General features: G+C 47.4%; 1 protein-coding gene across 3 annotated transcripts in view; it reads left to right on the forward strand.

Annotated features, from left to right (window-relative positions):
• Nucleotides 1–21,073, forward strand: part of TMEM164 (transmembrane protein 164) — a 161,647-nt gene that overhangs the window by 127,561 nt on the left and 13,013 nt on the right. For all 3 annotated transcript variants that reach the window (XM_082681895.1, XM_082681893.1, XM_082681894.1), the window contains one exon: nt 225–303. In XM_082681895.1, coding sequence (XP_082538021.1) covers nt 225–303 — 79 coding nt within the window. The remainder of the gene's footprint in view (nt 1–224; nt 304–21,073) is intronic.

Consider the following 21,073-nt stretch of genomic DNA (forward strand, 5'->3'; position numbering starts at 1 on the left):
TTTTCAAGTACCATCTCTGCAAAATACACTTTGGAAGATGCCAGCGTAGGTCATAGGTATATTCATTTCATTCTTTTTTCTCTAATTGCAAAGGGAGTTGAACTGGTTGAAGTGCATGGGGTTGCTAAGATGTGGGTCCTTGGGAGCGAGGGCGTTCAGCTTCAGAATCTGTTGGAATGAGTGCTTCCTGCTCTGAAACACTTCTCTCTCTCCTGTCCTTACAGCTCCCCTTTGAATTGGAGATTTACTACATTCAGCATGTTATGCTCTACGTGGTACCCATCTACCTGCTCTGGAAAGGAGGTAAGGCCAGCAGGCCCCACCCCTGTGCCATCCCAACACGTAGCCTCACCCTTCTGTTTGGGGCCCTCACAACCTCTTGGGTGCCTATCAGAATCTTGAGGTGCTGCCTGGCTGGGTCTGTGCAGACACCAGGCAGTGGGAAAACAACGGGCACAGATGAGGCCCGCAAAGAGCCTGGTGGCTTTCCAGAACCATCCTTTGTGTGGGTGAGCTCGGTGCCACTGGCGGCCTGTCCTAGGGCCGAGGCCTCAGGCTCTGTGACGTTGGGTTTTCACGGAGCCTCACGCACTCCGTCACTCGCTTCTGCTTGTGCCTTCTCCCGGCCTCAGTGTGCAGCATAGGGTACAAGAAGAGAAGGGCCTTGTGCTTTTGTTCGTTATACCCATCCTCTCAGAACTAAAAAAGGTATTGAAACGGGCAAGAAGTCCAGAAACTGGGATTATGGGATTGAGGGAAGAGGCAGGTGAAAGAGCAGTGACCTTCATGTAAAACAAAGCATCGAAAATCTTCATTTGATCATCAGGGGGGAGACCGCCAACCTGGTCAGGAAGTTGATCTCTTTGTGACCTCACAAGGACCCTTAAATGATCCCCTCCCTCTACTGTGTAGTAGACAAACGAGAAGGGGAGACTGGCTGTGAGGGCCCCCTTGTCGATGTTCTGACCTTCCCGGAAGGCCCTGTACCTGGAAATCATCCTCTTCTAGTCATAGCCACCAGCCTCTCTATCTTGGTTGCTGGGACTTTTCTGGGAGACCAACCTCACCCCAGGCAGCAAGGGTTTCATTTCTATCACGTGAAGCCACATGGACCCTAAAACCCACTGGGAGATCGTTTGGAAGTCGTGCTTCCTCTAACTCAGGAATTCTAGCAAATCTTAAGAACTCCTGGCACGAGGGAGCCTCAAGGACCAGTCAACCGGGGGACATGCTGGAGGATGGGAACTGTTGCTCTCAATGGAGTCTACTTACAGTCAAGGGTCCCTGGTTTCTGTCAGTTAGGACTCTTCTTAGGACCTGTCTCTAAATATTCTTTGAGGCTGTCTTTACCCTGTATAGCCACTTGGGGTCTCACACTGTCAAAGAGCACTTCCTTTTAATTTGCACTAAACACACTCTTTTTCCCCACTGAGCTTTTAGAGAGACGTCTGACGTTCCAATATCTAGGTGACTTGTGCCATTTCTCAGGTCTGTCCCCTGTGGCACAGGAAATAGCTTCCTAATAATATGTTAAGTCTCAGAGATACACTCATTCGGAAGGGAACCAGGCAGGAAGCTGTCCCAGGGCTCCAGAGCCCCTCCACTCATGGTTCCTGGTTTCTGAGGTGTGGGATGCAAGTTCTGGCCAAATGCGCATGGCTATTAGTTAAACCTATTTGTGCTCTGAGGTGGCATAAACGTCTGTCAGTTGGCCGAGCCAGAGTGGTCTGACACGGAAAATACCCAGTAGCCTCTACGCGCCCCGCCTCTTCAAAAAATCCCACCACCTGGGAAGCTACACTTTCTAGAAGTGGCTGATCCCACTGCAGCCTTCTTTTGAATCGTTTGCCGCACTGTTTGGGGGAACCGAGCTAAGGAAGTAGGGATTCCGAAGTCTTAGTTCCAGTTTACTTATTTGTTTACTGTGAGTGAGCCTTTCCCCTCTCCTCTGGTCCCTGGCTTTGAAAAGAGGCTGTAATAGTAGTAACAGTAATGGCAACCACAGTGTAACTATCAATGCCTACTTTTCATTGAGCGTTTTCTGTGCAGGATACTGTGCTAGGCATGTTTTGTGTATGTCCCCATCACAGCTAACCTGGTGAAAAAATCCTCCTTCTACAGAGGGGAGAAAAAAAAATCAAGGCTCAGGAAGGTTAGGTACCTTGCCCTGCAGCTTGAATTCAAAGCCTGGCCTTGATTCTCTCATACACCGTGTTGTCCTAAAAGACAGATGTGTGTCTCCTGACCACATCAGGCTGGGAATCAGCCCTCCAGCCTGCCCTGCTTCAGCCAGTCACTCAACACAGACAGGCGTACCTCATTTTATTGCACTTGGCTTTATCGTGTTTTGTTTTTTTTTTACAAATTAAAGGTTTGTGGCAACCTTGCATTGTCAGAGGATGGTTAGCATTTTTTAGCAATAAAGTATTTTCTAATGAAGGTATGTACTTTGTTTTTTTAGCCATGATGCTATTGCACACTTAACAGAATACAGTATAACGTAAACGTAACTTTGATATGTGCTGGGAAACCAAAAGAATCACGCGGCTCACTTTATTGCGCTATTCGCTTTATGGCCGTGGTCTGCAACCAAACCCGCAGCAACTCCGAGGTGTGCCGGGATTTGTTCAACACCTACTATGTGCAGAGCGTTTGCGCTAGGGAATCAGAGACGAACCAGAAAGGCCCAGTCCTTCCACAGGGAGTCCCTGTCTGAGAGAGAAGACAGACAGGTGTAATACAGCGTGACAAGTGCAACTGTGAGAGCGTGATAGGATTTCCGAAGCCTTGTTCGCCTTCCCTGCTTTATTTCTGGGCTCTTGTGTGCTCTTGGCTTCCTTTCTGGCTCTTTGCTGTCATCTGCTGTTCACTTGGGGGAAGTTATGAGCATATAGAGGAAATAAAAAATCTGGATTTCCTGAGGTTGGTTTTACCTTCACGTGAGCCTTGGATGTAGGCCTTGCAGAGTGGGCGTGGATCTGGAGTGAACAGTGGGAAGAGTATTCCCTGAAAACCAAAAAGCTGAGAGTTTGGGGCTTCTCTTCCCTAATAAAAGTCTTGTAATTTTCCAGAGATAGCTGGCTCAGGAGTTTTTACCCAAGGCCAGACAGCTCCCATGCCCGGGAACCCTGTTTCCCTGCAAGGCAAGGTACTGCTTCTCCTGTGGTTTGGGGGTGTCTAGGGGGTGCTAAGTGGGAATCTCATTCCCCCCTCGTTTCTGCAGCCCTTCAGCACCACCACAGTAAACGTGACCTCCCCTGTCCACACTGCTCTTTTCTTCCTCCAGCCGGGCTCTTTATTTCTCTTTCCTTTCCTCCCAACTCTGACTTTGGCCGTGTGCAACTCCACCCTTACCCCCAGCTCTTCACAGAACACAAAGTCCTCCCAGCTCTTGCCTGAAACTCCCTTTAACGGAGGCTGTTCTCTCCGCTGGGCCCTTTGTGCCGCCCGGCTCTCCACTGTCTCTTCCAGACCACTGTTTCGCCTCTGCCTTCTCTGACAGTGCTTTCTTCTCTATCATCTCTCTTTTTCACTACCACCACCACCTAAACCTCTTGGTCACTTCTCCCACATTCCGCCATGCCTTTGGCCCATGGCTCTCTCACTGTTTTCATTACAAGCTAGCCAGCATCCTGAGAGCCTTCCGGTGAGGGGCACTCATCCCACCCCCAGCTTCTCAAGGTTTGGGCTTCTTAATTGCAGTGACTTCTGCATCCCCTCTAGCCACCTGGCCCTTGCTTTCCACTAAAACTCTTCTATCTGAGATCATAAGCCTTTATGGCCTTTTCTTTGACCCAAATATCTACTCCTTTCAACCTCCCCTTTTCCCCGGTCAGCTTGTGTCACTATGACCAATTACTGGAACTTTCCCTTCACCAGCTCCTGAGACTGTCTCACTCCCTTGTCCCATCCACTGGGATTAGTGTCTAATCCCAGAGTCCAGTCTTAGTCTACTGAGAAAATCTCTCAGATCACTCAGATTTGGGCCACAGAAATCCTATGGTCTCTGTTACAATTGTGCTCTCAACAGCATCGCTCGCTTATTTTCTGTCTTTCACCGGCTCCTCCACACGCTGCCCTCAGAAGTCATATGCCAAAGCTTTACCGCCCTCCCCAAACTTCCTGTCCAGTCTATTCAAACTTCCAGTCCTCTCCACTTTCAGTAGATGTTCTCCCAATAAATGACTGGGGAAATACAGACTTGCTGGTGTGAATTTTCCCGCAGCGACCTCTCTCCACTTGATAAGTTTCTTTAACCACGCCCATCCTTAGGTTCCTCCCTCCCGTCTTGGAGGGAGTGGTGTTCCTCCAGCACATGGCTGGTCCCACACCCTGGTGTGGTTGCCTCGCATCCCTTCCACCTCCTCTGGAACCTCATCCCATCAGTAAGTCCCTTGTTTATCTGGATTTTCAATGCTTCACTACTGGCTTTTCAGTCTTCCCTATTCTAAAAAACTTTAACTCCACACAACTCCATCTTTCATCCTCCCTGTCAGCTAAGCATCTTTAAAAAATAGTTCAGGGCTTCCCTGGTGGCGCAGTGGTTGAGAGTCCGCCTGCCGAGGCAGGGGACGCGGGTTCGTGCCCCGGTCCGGGAAGATCCCACATGCTGCAGAGCTGCTGGGCCCGTGAGCCATGGACGCTGAGCCTGCGCGTCTGGAGCCTGTGCTCCACAACGGGAGAGGCCACAACAGTGAGAGGCCCGCGTACCGCAAAAAAAAAAAAAAAAAAAAGTCCAAACAATATTTCCTGAATTTCAGTTCTTTGGACATAATAAGTTTTGCCTTATTCATTATAATCACCTGTATTATTATATATGTAATATTTGATCTGTTGATTTTTTTTTTCCTAAGATATATTTGTTTTTAAGAGAAGCCTTGTACTCTCTGTGAAATCCTGGATTCAGTACACTGGTTATCTATTTTAATACACCTTAAATATATAACTTTTAAATTAAAAACAAAATGTTTACTACCTGAAATCACCTCATGAATAGGACATAACTTTTTTTTTGGAACATCTTTATTGGAGTATAATTGCTTTACAATGGTGTGTTAGTTTCTGCCGTATAACAAAGTGAGTCAGTTATACATATACATATGTTCCCATATCTCTTCCCTCTTGCATCTCCCTCCCTCCCACCCTCCCTATCCCACCCCTCTAGGTGGTCAGAGAGCACCGAGCTGATCTCCCTGTGCTATGCGGCTGCTTCCCACTAGCTATCGGTTTTACGTTTGGTAGTGTATATATGTCCATGCCACTCTCTCACTTTGTAGGACGTAACTTTGAATGACTCTTGTCTGCATCTGATGAGCCCTCTTTTTAGTTACGTTTCATTCATCAGAATGTTGCCATCTGATGTCTACCCACACTGCCCACCTCTTCGTGGAAACAGCACTTCTAAAGATTACCAACAACTGTGTGACCAAATCTAATGGCCGTCTCTCAGGCTTCATCCTGCCCGCACTCTTTGCTACGTTGGATGTTGTTGAACACTCCTTTTTGGAATGTTCTACTCTCAGGGCTTCCAACATCCCCCCCTGCCCCCGCTCCCGCTTGCCCACCTCACTGACCATGCCTTCCCAAGTCTCCTGCAGGAGTTCTCTTTCCCCTGTCCTTCAAGTTGTTGATTTCCCCCAGAGTTCTGTTCTGGCCTCACCTCTCGCTCTGCTACTCCCGGCATGGTCTCATGTGCTTACACAATTTAGCCACCAGTCTGTGCAGCGATGGCCACCACATTGCCCTCTGCAGCCCGGAATCTTGGGAGATTCCTTTTCATGTTGTTAACTCAAGCATCTCCACCTGAATATGTCAAGCATACTCAAGATATGCTTGATACTCAAGATATCATATCAAGATAGTCAAGATATCATAAGCTCATCTTGTCTGTGCGCACTTATTATCTTCCCCATCAGCTCTGCTTCTCTTCCTGCGGCTTTTGACAGGTAGCACCACCAGTCACCCCAGGCAGAACCTGGGAATCATCCCTACCCTCGCATCTATTTCATCCATTCATCTAACACATACGTCTTCATCCGTTTGGGCTGTCATAGCCAGATACTACTGACTGGGTAGCTTTTAAACAACAGAAATTTATTGCTCATAGTTCTGGAGGCTGGGAATTCTGAGATCAAGTCACCAGCATGGTCACCTTCTTGTGAGGCCCCTCTTCCTGGTTCCTAGCTGGCCCCTTCTCACTGTGCCCTCACATGGTGGACGGGATTAGGGATCCCCCTAGAGTGTCTTTTATAAGGGCACTAATCCCATTCATGAGGGCTTCACCCTCATGGCCTAAGCACCTCCCAAAGGCCCCACCTCCTAATACGTTCACATTGGGGGTTAGAATTTTACCACATGAATTTTGGGGGACACAAACATTCAAACCATAGCAACATATTTACATGTGCCCTTTTTCTGCCAGCCTCTGCACTGGCCACTGGGGGGCCCTGATGAGCGAAAATCAGACCCCACCCCTTCCCTCATAAAACTCATAATGTAGTGGGGGGAGCCAGATGTGAATTCAGTAATCACACAAATGGACATATAGTTAGAACTGAGCTAAGTACTCTGAAGGAAAGGAACGTGCTTTTATGAGAGCCTAGAACAAAACAAGCTGACTTAGTATGGAAGTTCTGGGGAGAGTTCCCTGAGGAAGTGACATTTCAACAGAGATCTCAAGGATGAGTAGGAGTTTACTAGGTAAGTGTAGGATTAAGGGAGGTGAACCCTTGTAACTGGACAAAATGGCAGATATGCCAGCACCTCAGCAGGAGGGAGAACTGGAGGGAGGGCAGATGACCCTGGGCCTGAGGGGCAGATATGGAGGGCTTTGTGGTCAGGGGTTTGGCCTTTATTCTAAGAGCTGTAGAAAGCCAGTGAAAGTTTTAAGAAGGGGCATAGCATCAGCTTGTTTTTCCTATTGATTCTTTTCTTGTGTAATTCATTGATATAGCTCTGTATCCGAGATACAGAAAGCCATTCTGTGAAAAAACACCTTCCCACCCCTTCCCGCATTCACAGCAACAAGTCCACAGGTTACCACCATTGCTGTTTTTGGCATATTCTCCCAGAATTTCTCTTTTTTTGTATATATATAAGTAAGTTTTTAAAATATTTTATTTTCTTCTTAACACACACATCCCCAAATAGCATACCACACAACTGTTTTGTTGCTGTTACTATTTTGCTTAGCACTGTGTCTTAAAGAGCTTTCCAAGTAAGCCCATAGGAAGCTTTCTCATTCACAGCAGCATGCGTTCTGTTGGGTGGATGATAAAATACAGGGTAATAAAAATGGCAACACTTTATGTAGCACTGTGATGTACCATTGTTTCAAGCTCTTCCCATACATTAACTCATTGAATCCCCACCACAATCCTCTCAGGTAGGTGTTATGTCATCTCCGTTTTACAGATGAGGAAACATGCTCAGATAGTAAGTAGCCGAACTGGGATTTGAACTCGGTGGTGCGGCTTTTAGACACAACACAAGGCTACAACATTCTACTGTAATTTATCTATCCCGTCTCCTCTTGATAGACATTTAGGTTGTTTCCAGCCTCTCACTAATATAAATGACCCTGCACTGAACGACCTTGAACCTATGCCATTTTGCAGGTGTGCAAGTGTGTCTAAAGGATACATCCCCCTAAGTGGAATTGCTGACTCAAAGAGTATATGCATTTGTAAATGTGACGGATATTTCCAATCCCAGAAACGTTATGCCAATTTAAGTGCTCCTTAGCAATGTGGAAGAGTGTCTGTTTCCACACAGCCTCACCAAAAGAGGCTTTTGGCTTATTTCCAACCTTTCCACTTTTTGCGCATCTGATGGGTAAAACTGATGGTTTATTGATCTAGTTTTAATTTGAATTTCTCTTACTTTGAGTGAGGCTGAGCCTCTTTTTACATGTTTCAATTGGTGTTTGATTTCCTTGTCCTTGAATTATGTGTTCCTCTCATGTGCTCATTCTTCTCATTGTTGTTTTTGTTTTTTACAAAATTAAATCCTGGGAGCTCTTTATAAAGAGAAGTTGGCCCTTTGGGATACGACCTGCAGATATCTTCCCCACTTTTGTCATTTGTTTTGTAACTTTGCTCATGGTTTATTTTTGCTAGGTAGGATGTTTACATTTCCATGTAATGTATCAATTATTTTACGGCATCTGGATTTTGAGTCATGGGTAGAAGGCCCTTCCCTACTCCAACGTCATAAAAAATATATATCCCATATTTTCTTCTGCTATGTTAGTAGTTCCATTTATTTATTTTTTATTATTATTTTTTTACCTTTAAGTCTTTTATCCACTTGGAATTTGTCCTGGTATTAAAGGGACCAGCTTTATTTCCAGATGGTCTCTCATTTGTCCCAACACTGTTTATCAAATAGTCCGGCCTGATCAGATCTGCTTGTGGAAAAGATCGTGCCGGTGCTGTGGACAGAGATCACCATGTTCTCCTACTTTTACCTCCTAGATGGCTCTCACGACCATCCCCTTCTTGCCGTCTCTAGGGCCACAACCTTGGGCTGAGCCACCGTGGCAGTTGGCTCTGTGTGATCTCCCTGCCCCCAGCCTCCCCCACTCCTCCTAACAGCCCTTTAGCCCTGGCAACTCCCAAAGCTGTTTCTAAAGCCCACATTGGCTCATAGCACTTCCCTGTTCGGAAACCTTCAGTTATTCCCCCTTGTCCCAGAGCACTGTGCGTCCTCCCAGGGGCACAAAAGACCCTGTGTGCCCTGGCCCTGCCCCTTTCCCTTCGTGTTCCTCCTTTCGTTGTTCTCTGCACTCTGGTGATACCCAAATCCTTAGGGTCCCCTGAGTTTACTGTGCAACTTTCATGGCTCTGTGCCCTTGAAAATGCCATGACTTCTGGCAGGAATACCCATGTCTAGCTTGTTGGCCAGGAAAGCATGCCTTCTTCAAAACTCACCTCCGCAGTCACCTTCTCCAGGCAGCCCTCTTATTCTGTGGCTGAACTTGTCACACTGCAGTGCAGGTGTCTGTTTACATGCCCGTCACTCTAAGGACAGGAATTTTTCTTTCGTTCTCGATATCTCAGGGATGAATGAATGACTGTATATCCACACACTACACACTGCACATATCCTGTTATACATCTTACAAGCTAACGTTTATTGTGCACTTGCCATGAACTGGGCACTGGGTAAGAGTTTTACAAGATGATCTTGAGCTCACTGAGTCCGCACAAAGTTCACTAGACCTACGGGGCCCATGACGTTGGATGTGGGGAAAAAAAAAATCACGTTTTCATTTGCATTAACTCCAACTGAAATACAGCATTTCCTTCAGTTCTGAATCGCAGACAGCAACACACAGTTGCATTTGCAGTACGTGGCATGTTGTCGTTAATATAAATCACAGATATTTTCTACTGATTACAGCCGCTACAGATAATCTTTTTTTTTTCTTTTTTGCGGTACGCGGGCCTCTCACTGTTGTGGCCTCTCCGGTTGCAGAGCACAGGCTCCGGACGCGCAGGCTCAGCGGCCATGGCTCACGGGCCCAGCCGCTCCGCGGCATGTGGGATCTTCCCGGACCGGGGCACGAACCCGTGTCCCCTGCATCGGCAGGCGGACTCTCAACCACTGCGCCACCAGGGAAGCCCCGAGTTTTTTGTTTGTTTGTTTGTTTTTTCTAGATAATCTTGAAAAATCATTTTCACTTCATCATCACCTCAATATTTAAAGACATTTATTATTTAAAAGTATTTTGCTAACTGTATTTTGATAGTATTTTTTCTTTTATAACCCTGTATCTTTTATTTTAGATATTTATATTTAAAATATACTTAATATATAAATATAATATATTTAATATGTAATGTATTTTAGATATTTATATTTTAAAAGCTTTATTCTGAGAGAGGGCCCCAAACAGCCCAAGGGATCCAAGGTACCCAAGGGTTAGACACCCCTGCACTAGAGTTTAAACTGGCATTTGAAACCAGGCAGGCAGGCGTCATGACCACACTGCATGTAGTTGCTGGATGTGACAGACTGTGGGTTCGAATCCTGGTTCTGGCACTTGGGCTAGTGCCTTCATCTTTCTGTGTCTGTTTTCTCATTTGTAAAATGAGGATTAGTAGGTGTGTTGTGAGGGGTCAGGGAGCTCACATATGTAGAGTACATAGAAGAGTGCCTGACGCATGGTAAGTGCGGTGTATTGTTCTTATATTAACCGCTTATACTGCCTCTCGTTAATTTCGCATCTGTCTTCCAACTAGACTGTGGGCTCTTGGGGTCAGAGTTGTACCTTGCCGACTTCTAAAGCCACAGGCTTGCAGATACGAAGTGCATGTTTGTCAGTGGATTTAACACTGCTGACACCCCTCCTCTTAGATGCCCGTTTCTCCTTTGAGCCCCATGACACCCCTGTCTCCAGGTTCTCCTCCTTCTCCAGCTGTTTCTCCTCCGGCTCCTCTGTCCTGCCTGCCCCAGAGATCCTGGCATTCCCCATCTATAGATGCGGGCCCGAGAAACGCCACAGGTGCTTTAGATTAAACATCTGCAGTCAGCTTCCTCAATTCCATGCTCCTCCCTCCAACCTGCTGTTCTTCTCTTCCTCTATTTCTTATCTTAGTGGTTCCACCAACCATCCAGTGCCAAAATCCAAGGCAGCTTCCTGGACCCCCTCCTCTGCCTCATCCCCTATACCAATCGGCTCAGAAGTTCTGAGGATCCAGATTTTCAAAATGCTTGCCAGTTTGGCCCCCAACCCCCTGTCCTAGGCCAGGCTCTCAGCATCCATTGCTGGGACTAGTACTTTGATTCTTCTCTCCTCTCCCTGCCCCCTGATTGCCCCTACCTCCCACGCAGTCTCTCCTGCATCCAGTCTCCAAAATACCTTCCTAAAGAAAGCAAATTGATCAGAATTCACTCCGCTGCTTAAAATTCCCATACAGGATGAAGACCAAACTCCTTTATGTGGCATTCAAGACTGTTCACAATCTGACCCTTGCCTTTCTCTTGGACCCAATTTCCCATCACTTAAGAGTTCAACTCCCGTTACTTTTCCCTTCAAAGTCATACCTGCGCCCCCTGTCCCCTGCCCAATACACAAACCAGCTTCTCTACTTTGGACCTGGCAAACTCAGCGTCCTCCTCTACAAGTTAGCTCAAAGGTGCTACCTCCTCTCTGGATCTGTGTCTGACTTTCCTAGGCAGCCTAAGGCACATTTTCCTGGAAGTTCCTTATACTTTTTATATTCCATATCCAATTGTTTATCTGTGCTTCGCCACTAGGTGGCAGTCTCGTCTTTTCATCTTTTCAGGAGATGAAGCTGTATTGGGTTGGCCAAAAGGTGTGTTCAGGTTTCGTTCGGGTTTTTCCGTAACATCTTAGGGGAAAACCCGAACGAACTTTTTGGCGAAGCCAGTAGAATTAAAATCATATTTTATCGTAATTTAAATTAATAATAAATCCTTAAATTAATAATAGTGTTTATTATAATTAAGATGCTATAGGAGCAAGGGAGAGGATGAAGTCTTCTGAGGCCACAGGATTTTGGTCTGGGTAGCCATGGGCGGGGGGATTGGCTGCGCCTAATGCATAGGGAGCACAGAAGGAAGGAGCATATTTTAAGGAGGAAGGCAATTTTACTTGAGTTTAAGGCAATTCTAGGCTCTCCAGGTTGAGATGTCCAGGAGGCCATTGAATGGAATATTCTGGAGCTGTTCAGGGGAGTCTGGGCTAGAGGCTGTCTTTGATAGCTTCGGTATAAAGGTGATGGATATAAACATGGGAGTGGGCTTCCCTGGTGGCGCAGTGGTTGAGAGTCCGCCTGCCGATGCAGGGGACACCGGTTCGTGCCCCGGTCCGGGAGGATCCCACATGCCGCGGAGCGGCTGGGCCCGTGAGCCATGGCCGCTGAGCCTGCGCGTCCGGAGCCTGTGCTCCGCAACGGGAGAGGCCAGAGCAGTGAGAGGCCCGCGTACCAGTAAAAAAATATATATATATACCAAAAAAAAAAAAAAATTAAACATGGGAGTGATGAGATGATCCAGGGTAACTGTGTAGGTGGGGAGGAGATAGAACTTTGAAAAAGGCCTTGTGGGACATGAACCTGTAAATAATAGACAGGAAGAAGAAGGTAAGGAAATTGTAGGAATGGTCAGAGCAACAGAGGAGTGGCTGGTTGTTCTGGAAGCGAAGGCACTAGCAATTGTCATCAAAGGACTAGTGATCCAGAGTGCCACATTGTTTCAGAGGGCTCCAGGAAAGTGAGGTCATTGGCGATGTGAGGATGGGACAGAAGCACTTAAGGACATTAAGGAAGGAGGGGTGAAGGGCTTTGCAGAGTCAAGGGAGGGGTTTATCTCCCCTGCTTTCCCCTCTTCCCCCTCCCTCTCTGCCCATGGCTTGGGGCACATTCAGGTGCTAAGATGAAAGCCGGTCATGAGAGGGCACATTGAAGGCACTGGGAGAAAGGGGAGTGAATGACTCAGGTGATGACAACCGCTGAGGATGAAAGGGCTTGATGGTAGACTGAGAAGGGTAATGACAAGAGGAGTAAGTGCTGTGGGAAATGAGAGAAGGAGATAAGTCTAGACTGTTCCCAGTGCTGTCCAGTGGAATGCTCTGTGATGCCAGAGGTATTCTATATCTGCTCTGTTCATCATGGCAGCCATGAGCTCCAGGTGGCTCCTGAGCAGATGAAATGTGGCTCGTGCGGTCGAAGCACTAGGACTGGGGAATTTCGAATTTAACTTTAAGGAACTTGAATGGCAGTTGAAATAGCTGCTGCTATATTGGACAGCGCAGCTCTTCTTCAACCTTCTGGTTGGTGGTTAGCACTGAGGGGACTGCTCCTGAAACACATTTCCTTGCGTTCTTCCAGTACTGGTTTGTCCGGTTACCCCATTTTCTCCAGGAGGTCTCAGCAGCCTGAGTGCAGAAGCAGAACATCTGGCTTGAGGGATCCATTCAAGGTTGGGGCTTTGGAAGTAAGGTCAGTGGTGTTGAAGACCCAGAAGTCAAGGGATGTTCGGGACAGAGTTTTGGTAACCATGCCTTTGGGTTTCCAACCAAGGGTGGGTCCCCCAAGGAACAGTAAGAATGAGAAACAGAGTGCCACTTTCATATTAGCTGAGCAGGCAGCCAGGACCTCAGTGTAGGCAGGGCTGGGCTAGAGCTTGCAGCTTTGGTCTGGACACCTAAGTGAGCTTCCTCCTGTGGATCCTAAGAATCTAAGGTGGCCAGATCTGTAGAGCAGGCCTCAACTCATTTCCCACCCAGTCAAAGGAGCTGAGAAGCTAGGGTAGAGAGGAAGGTCTACTGAACAGGCCTGGGTGCCCAGAGAGACAGGTTCTTCTGAGATGTGCATGATGAAAAGTACGTGCTGCCCATTATGAAGCTAGACTATGTGGTTTCAAATCTTGGTTCTGTCGCTTAGTAGCTGTGTGACCTTGACTAAGTTCCTTAACTTCTCTGTGCTTCAGTCTCCTCATCTATAAAATAAGAAGAATAGTACAGGTGACTCTTGAACAAGGCGGAGGTTAGGGGTGCCAGTGCCCTGCACAGTCAAATGTATAACTTTTGACTCCCCCCCCATACTTTAACTGCTAATTGCCTGCCGTTGACCAGAAGCCTTACCGATAGCATAAACAGTCTATTAACACATATTTTATGTGTTATATATGTGATATACTGTATTCTTACAATAAAAGAAGCTAGAGAAGAGAAAATGTTATTAAGAAAATCATCAGGGAAGAGAAAATACATTTACAGTGCGTATATACGTATTTATGGAACAAATCCACGTATTAGTGGATCTGCACAGTTCAAACCCGTGTTGTTTCCGGTTCGGCTGTACTTCCTCAGAGGGTTGTAATGCGCGTTAAATGTCTTAATGTATGTAAAGCGCTTCTAAGAGTGCCTGCCCCTTGGTTCGCACTACATAAGTTTGCTGTTAGCATGATTTCTTCTTGCTAATGTGTCAGGACTCGGCCTACAAACCTATGAAACGTGGTCTGTGTGGTTTCTTCTCACGTCAGCAAGCTAGGGGATGAGCTAGTGAGTGGGGAGGTAGAAGTGTGGGGCGGGAGGGATGAAGAGTGCCCTATGCCCACCAGGGAAGAAATCCTTGTGGGGAGGAAAGGGGCACCAAGGGGTCGGAGGTCACGAGGAAGTCCACGGGCACATGCACGGTAGGAATGAGGATGTGAAAGCTGAAAGTGTGGGCAGCTGTGGTCAGATGCTCCTGTGTGAGGTGGGACAGTTGGCGGTGCTGACCGAAGCCAGTTGTGGGGAGCGAGGTTTAGTAGAGGTGCAGATCGGCAGGCAGAGTCGACAAGGTTCACCGGACCATGAGGTTAGGGTGTTGGAAGTGGCACCCGCGTGGATGTTGAAATCACCCAGGATGCTGGCAGCAAAAGGCCTAATGTGGAAAAGGAAGACTGGGATGAATCTGATAGTGACCTGGAGGACAACGGGCGACAATGTTGAGGGAGAGAGGCTGACACTTGAAAGACGGAGAAAAGAGAAAACATCTAGAAGCAATCATGGGGGCTTAGAGGACCTCCCCAACACTCAACCGCATACCCCCCCCCCCCCCCCCCGCCAAAAAAAAAAGCTTGCTGTGAGAAAGAATTGCTCAGAACAGCCAGAGGGAGAAGCAGTGTCCTCAGAGGAGAGCCAGGTCTCCTTAGGGTGAGGAGGGAGGTGGAAGGGCCATTCCGTGGAAGGGCGGCAGGTACAGAGGGATTTGTTGCTGCTAGGGTCGCCATCGTGGGTTTCCATGGGTTTCCGATGGGATGGCTTGGATGGCAGCCAACTTGAGGACCTGCAGGGCTGGTGGTGCAACTCCCCACTCTGGGAACTCCCTTTTCTCCATCCCTTTGGGGTTTTTTGGGTTGGTTTTTATTTAAGCACGGTTTCTTAACCTGGGGTCCACAAATAGGAATTAAGGGGTCCACTAACTTGGATGAGAAAAATAATCACGTTTGTTTTCACTAACCTCTAGCAGAAACGCAGCACATGAATGTAGGTATGAGCCATACCTGCGGATTTGTTGTCAGTAGCAATCGCAGATGGCTTCCTATCACGTTACAGTCGTGGCAGACAGCTCAGAATACTGTTTATGCTCATCACTGCTTTGAAATTACGGTAGTTGCCTAGCTCTTATTATTAAACACATTAATAAAGAAACGTACGTACTATATTACAAGTCTGTTTAAATATTTTGATAACCGTGTTTTAACGTCATTGGCTTCATTTATAACCCTTTGCCTCTTATTTTATGCATATAAAACCTTGTTCTAAGAAGGGCTTCACCAGTGTCCTCATGTTTTCTGAGGGGTCCCTGCCAGGCACAGGAAGGCTAACAAGCCCCACCTCCAGGCTGCTTGGAAACCCCTTTAGGTTTCACTAGAGGGCGCTCTTGTTTCAGACTTGGAGAACAGTGGACTCTCAGGCTTGACCCAGGTGACAAGGTTGTTTTGAAGTCCAAGCAAATCATATGTCCTCTGGGGACACCTCAGGAAACTGGGGTGTAAGAACCCCAGTGTTGTTTGATCCAGGCAAGCCACTTCTCTCTTGAGTGGACTTTACACTTATCTCCTGCAGGATGAGGGCTGGGACACAGCGCCCGTGCTAGCTTCTAGGACAGTTAAAGCCAGAGCACTTTGGCCTGTGACGTCCCCAAGTTTTCATGCCGACCTCAGTTCCAGGTGGTGTCCCCTGTTTCTCTCCCACCCAATGTTAGCCCACTGCCCCACTTGTCTGTCTAGCTTTAGGATGCTGGGAAGGTTCTCTATCAATGGCTTCCCAGTTCCACTTTGCTGGTCAGGCGAGGGGCAGGAGAAAGGATAAGGGACTCAGGTAGATTCTGAAGGCTCCTGATGGGTTAGGGGGTTAGAGGGAAAAGCTAGGGAATTTGAGAAATTGGCCCAGGGCTGTTCCTTGTGCAGGAGGGTGGGTAGGTGAGTTTCTGAAGACTGTGGGATTTTCGCTGCTGAAGAGGAAGTATTTGGAGCTCAGGAGTGCTTTGTGGGAGCAGGGAATTAATTAATTCAAGGAGCAGTATCTGCCCCTGTACCGGTAGCTTTCCCCGAACCTCTTGGTACCTCTTGCAACTCCAGAATTCCCCCTAAGGCAGTGTGGTTGGAGGACCTAGCATCGATCACCTGAGGTGCTTGTTCCTAAGATGGAAATTCCGGGGTCCACCCAGATCTCCTGGATTCTAGTCTCTGGTGCAGGGCCCAGGAATCTGCATTTTCCATAGGTTCTCTAGGGCAAGGGTTCTCAAAGTCTGGTCCTTGGACCAGCGGCAGCAGCCTAACCGGGGAACCTGTTAGAAACGCAAATTCTCAGATTCCTGATTCTAGGCCCCCCTTCAGACTTACTGAATCAGAAACTCTTGGGTGGGACCCGGCAAAGATGCCTTTTAACAAGCCCTCCAGGGGATTCTGATGCCAGCTCATGCTTGAGAGCCACCCGCCAGGGGATTCTGGTACAGACTGAAGGTTTAGCCTCACTGCCTCAAACGATCCAAGAGCTGGTTACCCCTTGCTGAAAGCTCACCAGAGACCCAGCAAGTACTAACTGTAGAACGTGTGTGAGGCACGGGGCGGGTTATGTTTAGTAGCACTTTTCCCTAGAGTATCTCTGTGCTCCTTTAGCTCTTCTATCCCTACAGTGCTCCTGCAAGGAGCAGAGAGCCTGAGAATTCCCTGCCAGCAGGACTCTGACGCACAGAGGGATTTTGATCCACACAGGTGGTCACACAGCAACTTGAGAAGAGCAGAAGCTGGGACCTGGGTCTCTGGACTCCAGTGCTTGTTTGCTAGGCCAGGTCTACCTCTTGGAGTCTCTGCGAGCTCAGGGTCCTCACTCTGTGTGCTTTGGGCAGAGGGCTGGCTCTCTGATCCTCATGGATGAAGGTGGGTCTTTACGTTGCCTTAGACGTAGGCTGGGTGGCCCAGTCAGCCTCCACTAGGCAGTTTGAGGGTGAAGCCTGGCCTGAGTGGGCTCTCCAGCCCCTCAGGATAGAAGGTCAACCAGGTGGACCTTCCACATGGACACCCAGCTTGGGACAGCCTTATACATTAAGCAGACTAGGGGGTACAGTTCATTTGATCCAATGCCTGGAAGAAAAGCAGCCTGACTTGGGCCTGCACCCAACAGCTGAGGATGGGAAATCACACATCTGGGGTCATGTTGGGCTTGCACCCCCCCAGAGCTCTGTCTTCCGGGTAAATGAGGGTGTCTCATTTAGAGGACACCAAAGATGGGATGGCATTGTTGTCAGGAACTAGACTTGTCATTCTCCCCCCATACCCAACCCTGCACCTTCTCCGATGCTCCCCATTCCCGCTGAGTGGTACCACCACTCACTCATTACCCGGGCCAGAAATGTTAACATAACCATTGGCTCTTCACCACTCCCACCGCATCCAGTCAATCTGACCTCCTGATCATTTCTCAGATTCATTCCTACCACTCCTATTCTATTTAGTTCACATCTGATCATCCCTGACTTGGTCTCCTACAAGAGCCTCAACACTGGTCTCCCTGCCTCTAGTCTTGCCCTATTTCGATCAGCAGCCAGATGGGGAGCTCTGTCCCTTACAGTGTGAAGTGTGGTCGGAGGACCAGCAGCACCTGGGAGCTAGTTAGAAATGCAGACGCTCTGGCCCCCACCCCAGACCTACTGCATCAGAACCCACCTTTTAACAAGATCTCAAGACGATTTGTAAAGTCCAAAATATCTAATGTTGCAAACAGTCTTCTTAAAGAACTGGCCCTCGTCTCTTGTTTATCCCTTTCTCCCACATGGTAGTCCACTGCTACTGAACTGTATAAAGTTCTCGAACATACTGGGCTGCTCAATTCATTCTTTCAACAAGTATGTATTGAACCCCTCCTTTGTGTCAGGCATCTGCTGGGGATAAAGCAGCGAGTAAAGCGGATATATTTCTGCTTTCATGGAGCTTACATTCTTTTGTGGCAGGAGACAGTAAAGAAATACGTACATAGAAATAAGTAAAATAGAGAGTAAGTCAGATGATGTTAAGTGTATAAAGGAAGAGAAAAAGCAGGGCAACGGGTATAGTGTTGCTGAATTGGAGGAGAGAGTAAAGGAAGGCCTCACTGAGAAATGTGACATCTGAGCGAAGGCTTGTCGGCTGCTGGATATCTGGGGGAAGAATATGCCAAGCAGAGAAAATAACGAGTGTGAAGACCCTGAGACAGAAGTGTTTCTAGAATGTTCTAGCAATAGCAAGTATGTCAGTGTGTCTAGAGCCATGTGAAGGAAGGGGAAAGTGGTAGCAGATGAAGTCAGAGAGGGGATAGAGGTGAGGGGCAGCTCATATATAGGACCTCATAGACCATTATAAGGACTTGACATTTTCTTTTTAGGGAGATGGGAGGCCATTGGAGGCTTTTGGGCAGAGGACTGACATGATCTGAGTTAATCTTTCAAGGGGTCACCCAGTTGCTATGCTGAAATTAGACTGTACGGGCACAGGATAGAAATAGGGACACCTATAAGTAATGTTTGCAATAAAAGAGGAAGGAGATGCTAGTGGCTTGGGCTTGGGTACTAACAGTAGCGGCAGAGAAATGCCATTGGATTCTGGATACATGCTGAAGGCACAGCCAGCAGGATTTGCTGATGGATCAGATGTGGGATGTGACAGAGAGGAGTCAGGGATGACTCTAAGGTTTTTGACCTTAGTAACTTAAATGAATTACCATTTATTGAGATAAGGAAGACTAGGAGAAGGGGTTTTGTGCTTGTTTATTGCTTTTTTGGAGGGTCGGGGGAGGAAGTGCTCTTTCAGTTATCTAATGTTGTATAACATCCCCCAAACTCAGTGGCTTAAAACAATGACTTATTATTTTTCACAGTTGTGTCGGTTGACTGGGTCATTCTTTGTCATGGACTGAATGTTTGTCTCCTCCCCTGAAATTCCTATGTTGAAGTCCTAACCACCACCACCACCCCCATGTGATGATGTTTGGAGGTGGGGTCTTTGGAACGTAATTAGGGTTGGGTGAGGTCATGGGGGTGGGGCTTTTGTGAATGGGGTTAGTGCCCTTATAAGAAGAGACCATAGAGTTCCCTAGCCCGTTCTACCATGTGAGAACATGGCAAAAAGATGTCTGTCTATGGACAAGGACGTGGGTTCTCACCCAACACCAAGTCTACCAATACCTTGATCTTGGACTTCCCAGCCTCCAGAACTATGAAAAATAAGTATCTGTTGTTTAAGCCACCCAGCTTATGGTATTTTGTTATGGCTGCCTGAGCTAAGACATTTTTTTTTCTACTTACTGGTCCTGCCTGGGTTCAACTGGGACAGCTGGGATAGCTGGGCCTCTCTGTCCACAAGGCCTTTCATGGCATGGGGATCTCAGGGCAGCATTCCAAGAGGGCAAGCCCCAATTCATAAGAGCTTATGAAGCCTCTGATTGCATCTTTTTGATGAAGTCCCATTGACCAAAGCAAGTTCCCTGGCTGAGCCAGATGGGCCACATGGCCAAATCATCGTGGGAGAGGAATACATAAGGGTGTGGATACTGGGAAGGTGTGATTCACTGGGAGCCAGTACTGTAACAATCTACCATAGGAGCCAAAATCAAAAGCTGGGTTTAAGAATGAGATGCCTGCTTAGATATCCAAGTGCAGGTATTGAGTAGACTGTGAGCTATGCGAGCCTGGAGTTCAAGGCAGAGGTCCAGGCTGAGATGTAAATGTTGGAGTCATCAGCACGCCGATTGTGTTAAAGCCGTGAGATTGGTTGAAATCACCTAGGGAATGAAAGTATTTAGAGAGGAGAAAAGCTCTGAGTTCTGCAGGCTGATCCTCTCCATCATTTAGCGGTCAAGGAGATAAGGAGGAAGCAGTAAAGGAGACCGAGAAGAAGCAGGCTGTGAGGCAGGAGGAGAACTAAGACAGCAGCATCCCAGAAGCCAAGTGAAGAACGTTTCAAGACAGAAAGGGTGCATAAGATGAGGCCTGGGAATTGGCCACTGGATTTAGCAATGAAAAGGTTATTTGTGACCTTGATGGGAGCTGATTTGGTGGAGGGAGGGGTGGGGAGGTAGGCACGGAAGCCTGATTAGCTCGTGTTGAGAGAGAATGGGAAGAGAGGAATTGTAGACAGCGGAATATAGACAAGTGCTGTCCAATAAAAACATGTAAGCCACATATGTAACTTCAAATGTCCTGGTAGTCACACTAAAAAAAAGGTAAAAGAAATGGGTGAAATTAATTTTAATAATATATCTGATATTTAACCCACTATATGTAAAATATTATCACCCCCAAATAATTAATATAAAATTATTACCAGGATATTTTATATCCTTTGGAATACAGTAGTGTAGTTTACACTAGTAGCTCATCTCAGTGTTAAACAGCCACGTATGGAAGTGGCTACCGTGTTAGACAGGGCAGGTGTAGACATTTCTCTCAAGGAGTTTTGCTGTGCAGATGAGCAGAGGATGAGGTGCTTGCAGGGGCGAAGTGAGGTCAAGTGTGTGTGTGTTTGTTTTAGAATGGAAGCTGTTACAGTATGTTTAGTTTATGCTAATGGGAATAATCCAGTAGAGGAGAAGAACTCCTCGACATAAGAGAAAGAGGAAACCGTTTCTGGAGCGATATTGAGTAGGTGAGAGCGGATGGGATTGGGATACAAAAGGGAAGGCCTGCCTTGGCTGGGGTCCTGGGCAGTTCATCCATGGGAACAGGGTGAAGGCAGAGCGCATTGGGCACCGATGCAGATAAGTGGTTAGATGTGATCATGAGAGCTCCTGGAAGTTTTTGATTCCTTTTTTCTCAGTGAAGTAGGAATCAGGGTCATCATCTGAGAGTGAGGATGGGATAGAAGTGTTGAAGATCTGAGAAGACGGAAGACAATTATTAAATTGTGGCCTGAGAGAGTGAACGGGCTGGGGAAGTGTAGTATGACTGTCTGGCAACATGAAAGATGTACTTGAGGTTTGTCATCACGAATCTGATGTGAGAACAGTCAGCACAGATGTTTTTCTCCAGCCGTGTTCAACTGTGTAGGTGCAGGCAAGGCGGGGGAGGAGATTGGGACTTAA

Source organism: Grampus griseus (genome assembly GCF_964374135.1).
Source record: "Grampus griseus genome assembly, chromosome: X".
In the NCBI taxonomy this organism is placed as follows: domain Eukaryota; kingdom Metazoa; phylum Chordata; class Mammalia; order Artiodactyla; family Delphinidae; genus Grampus; species Grampus griseus.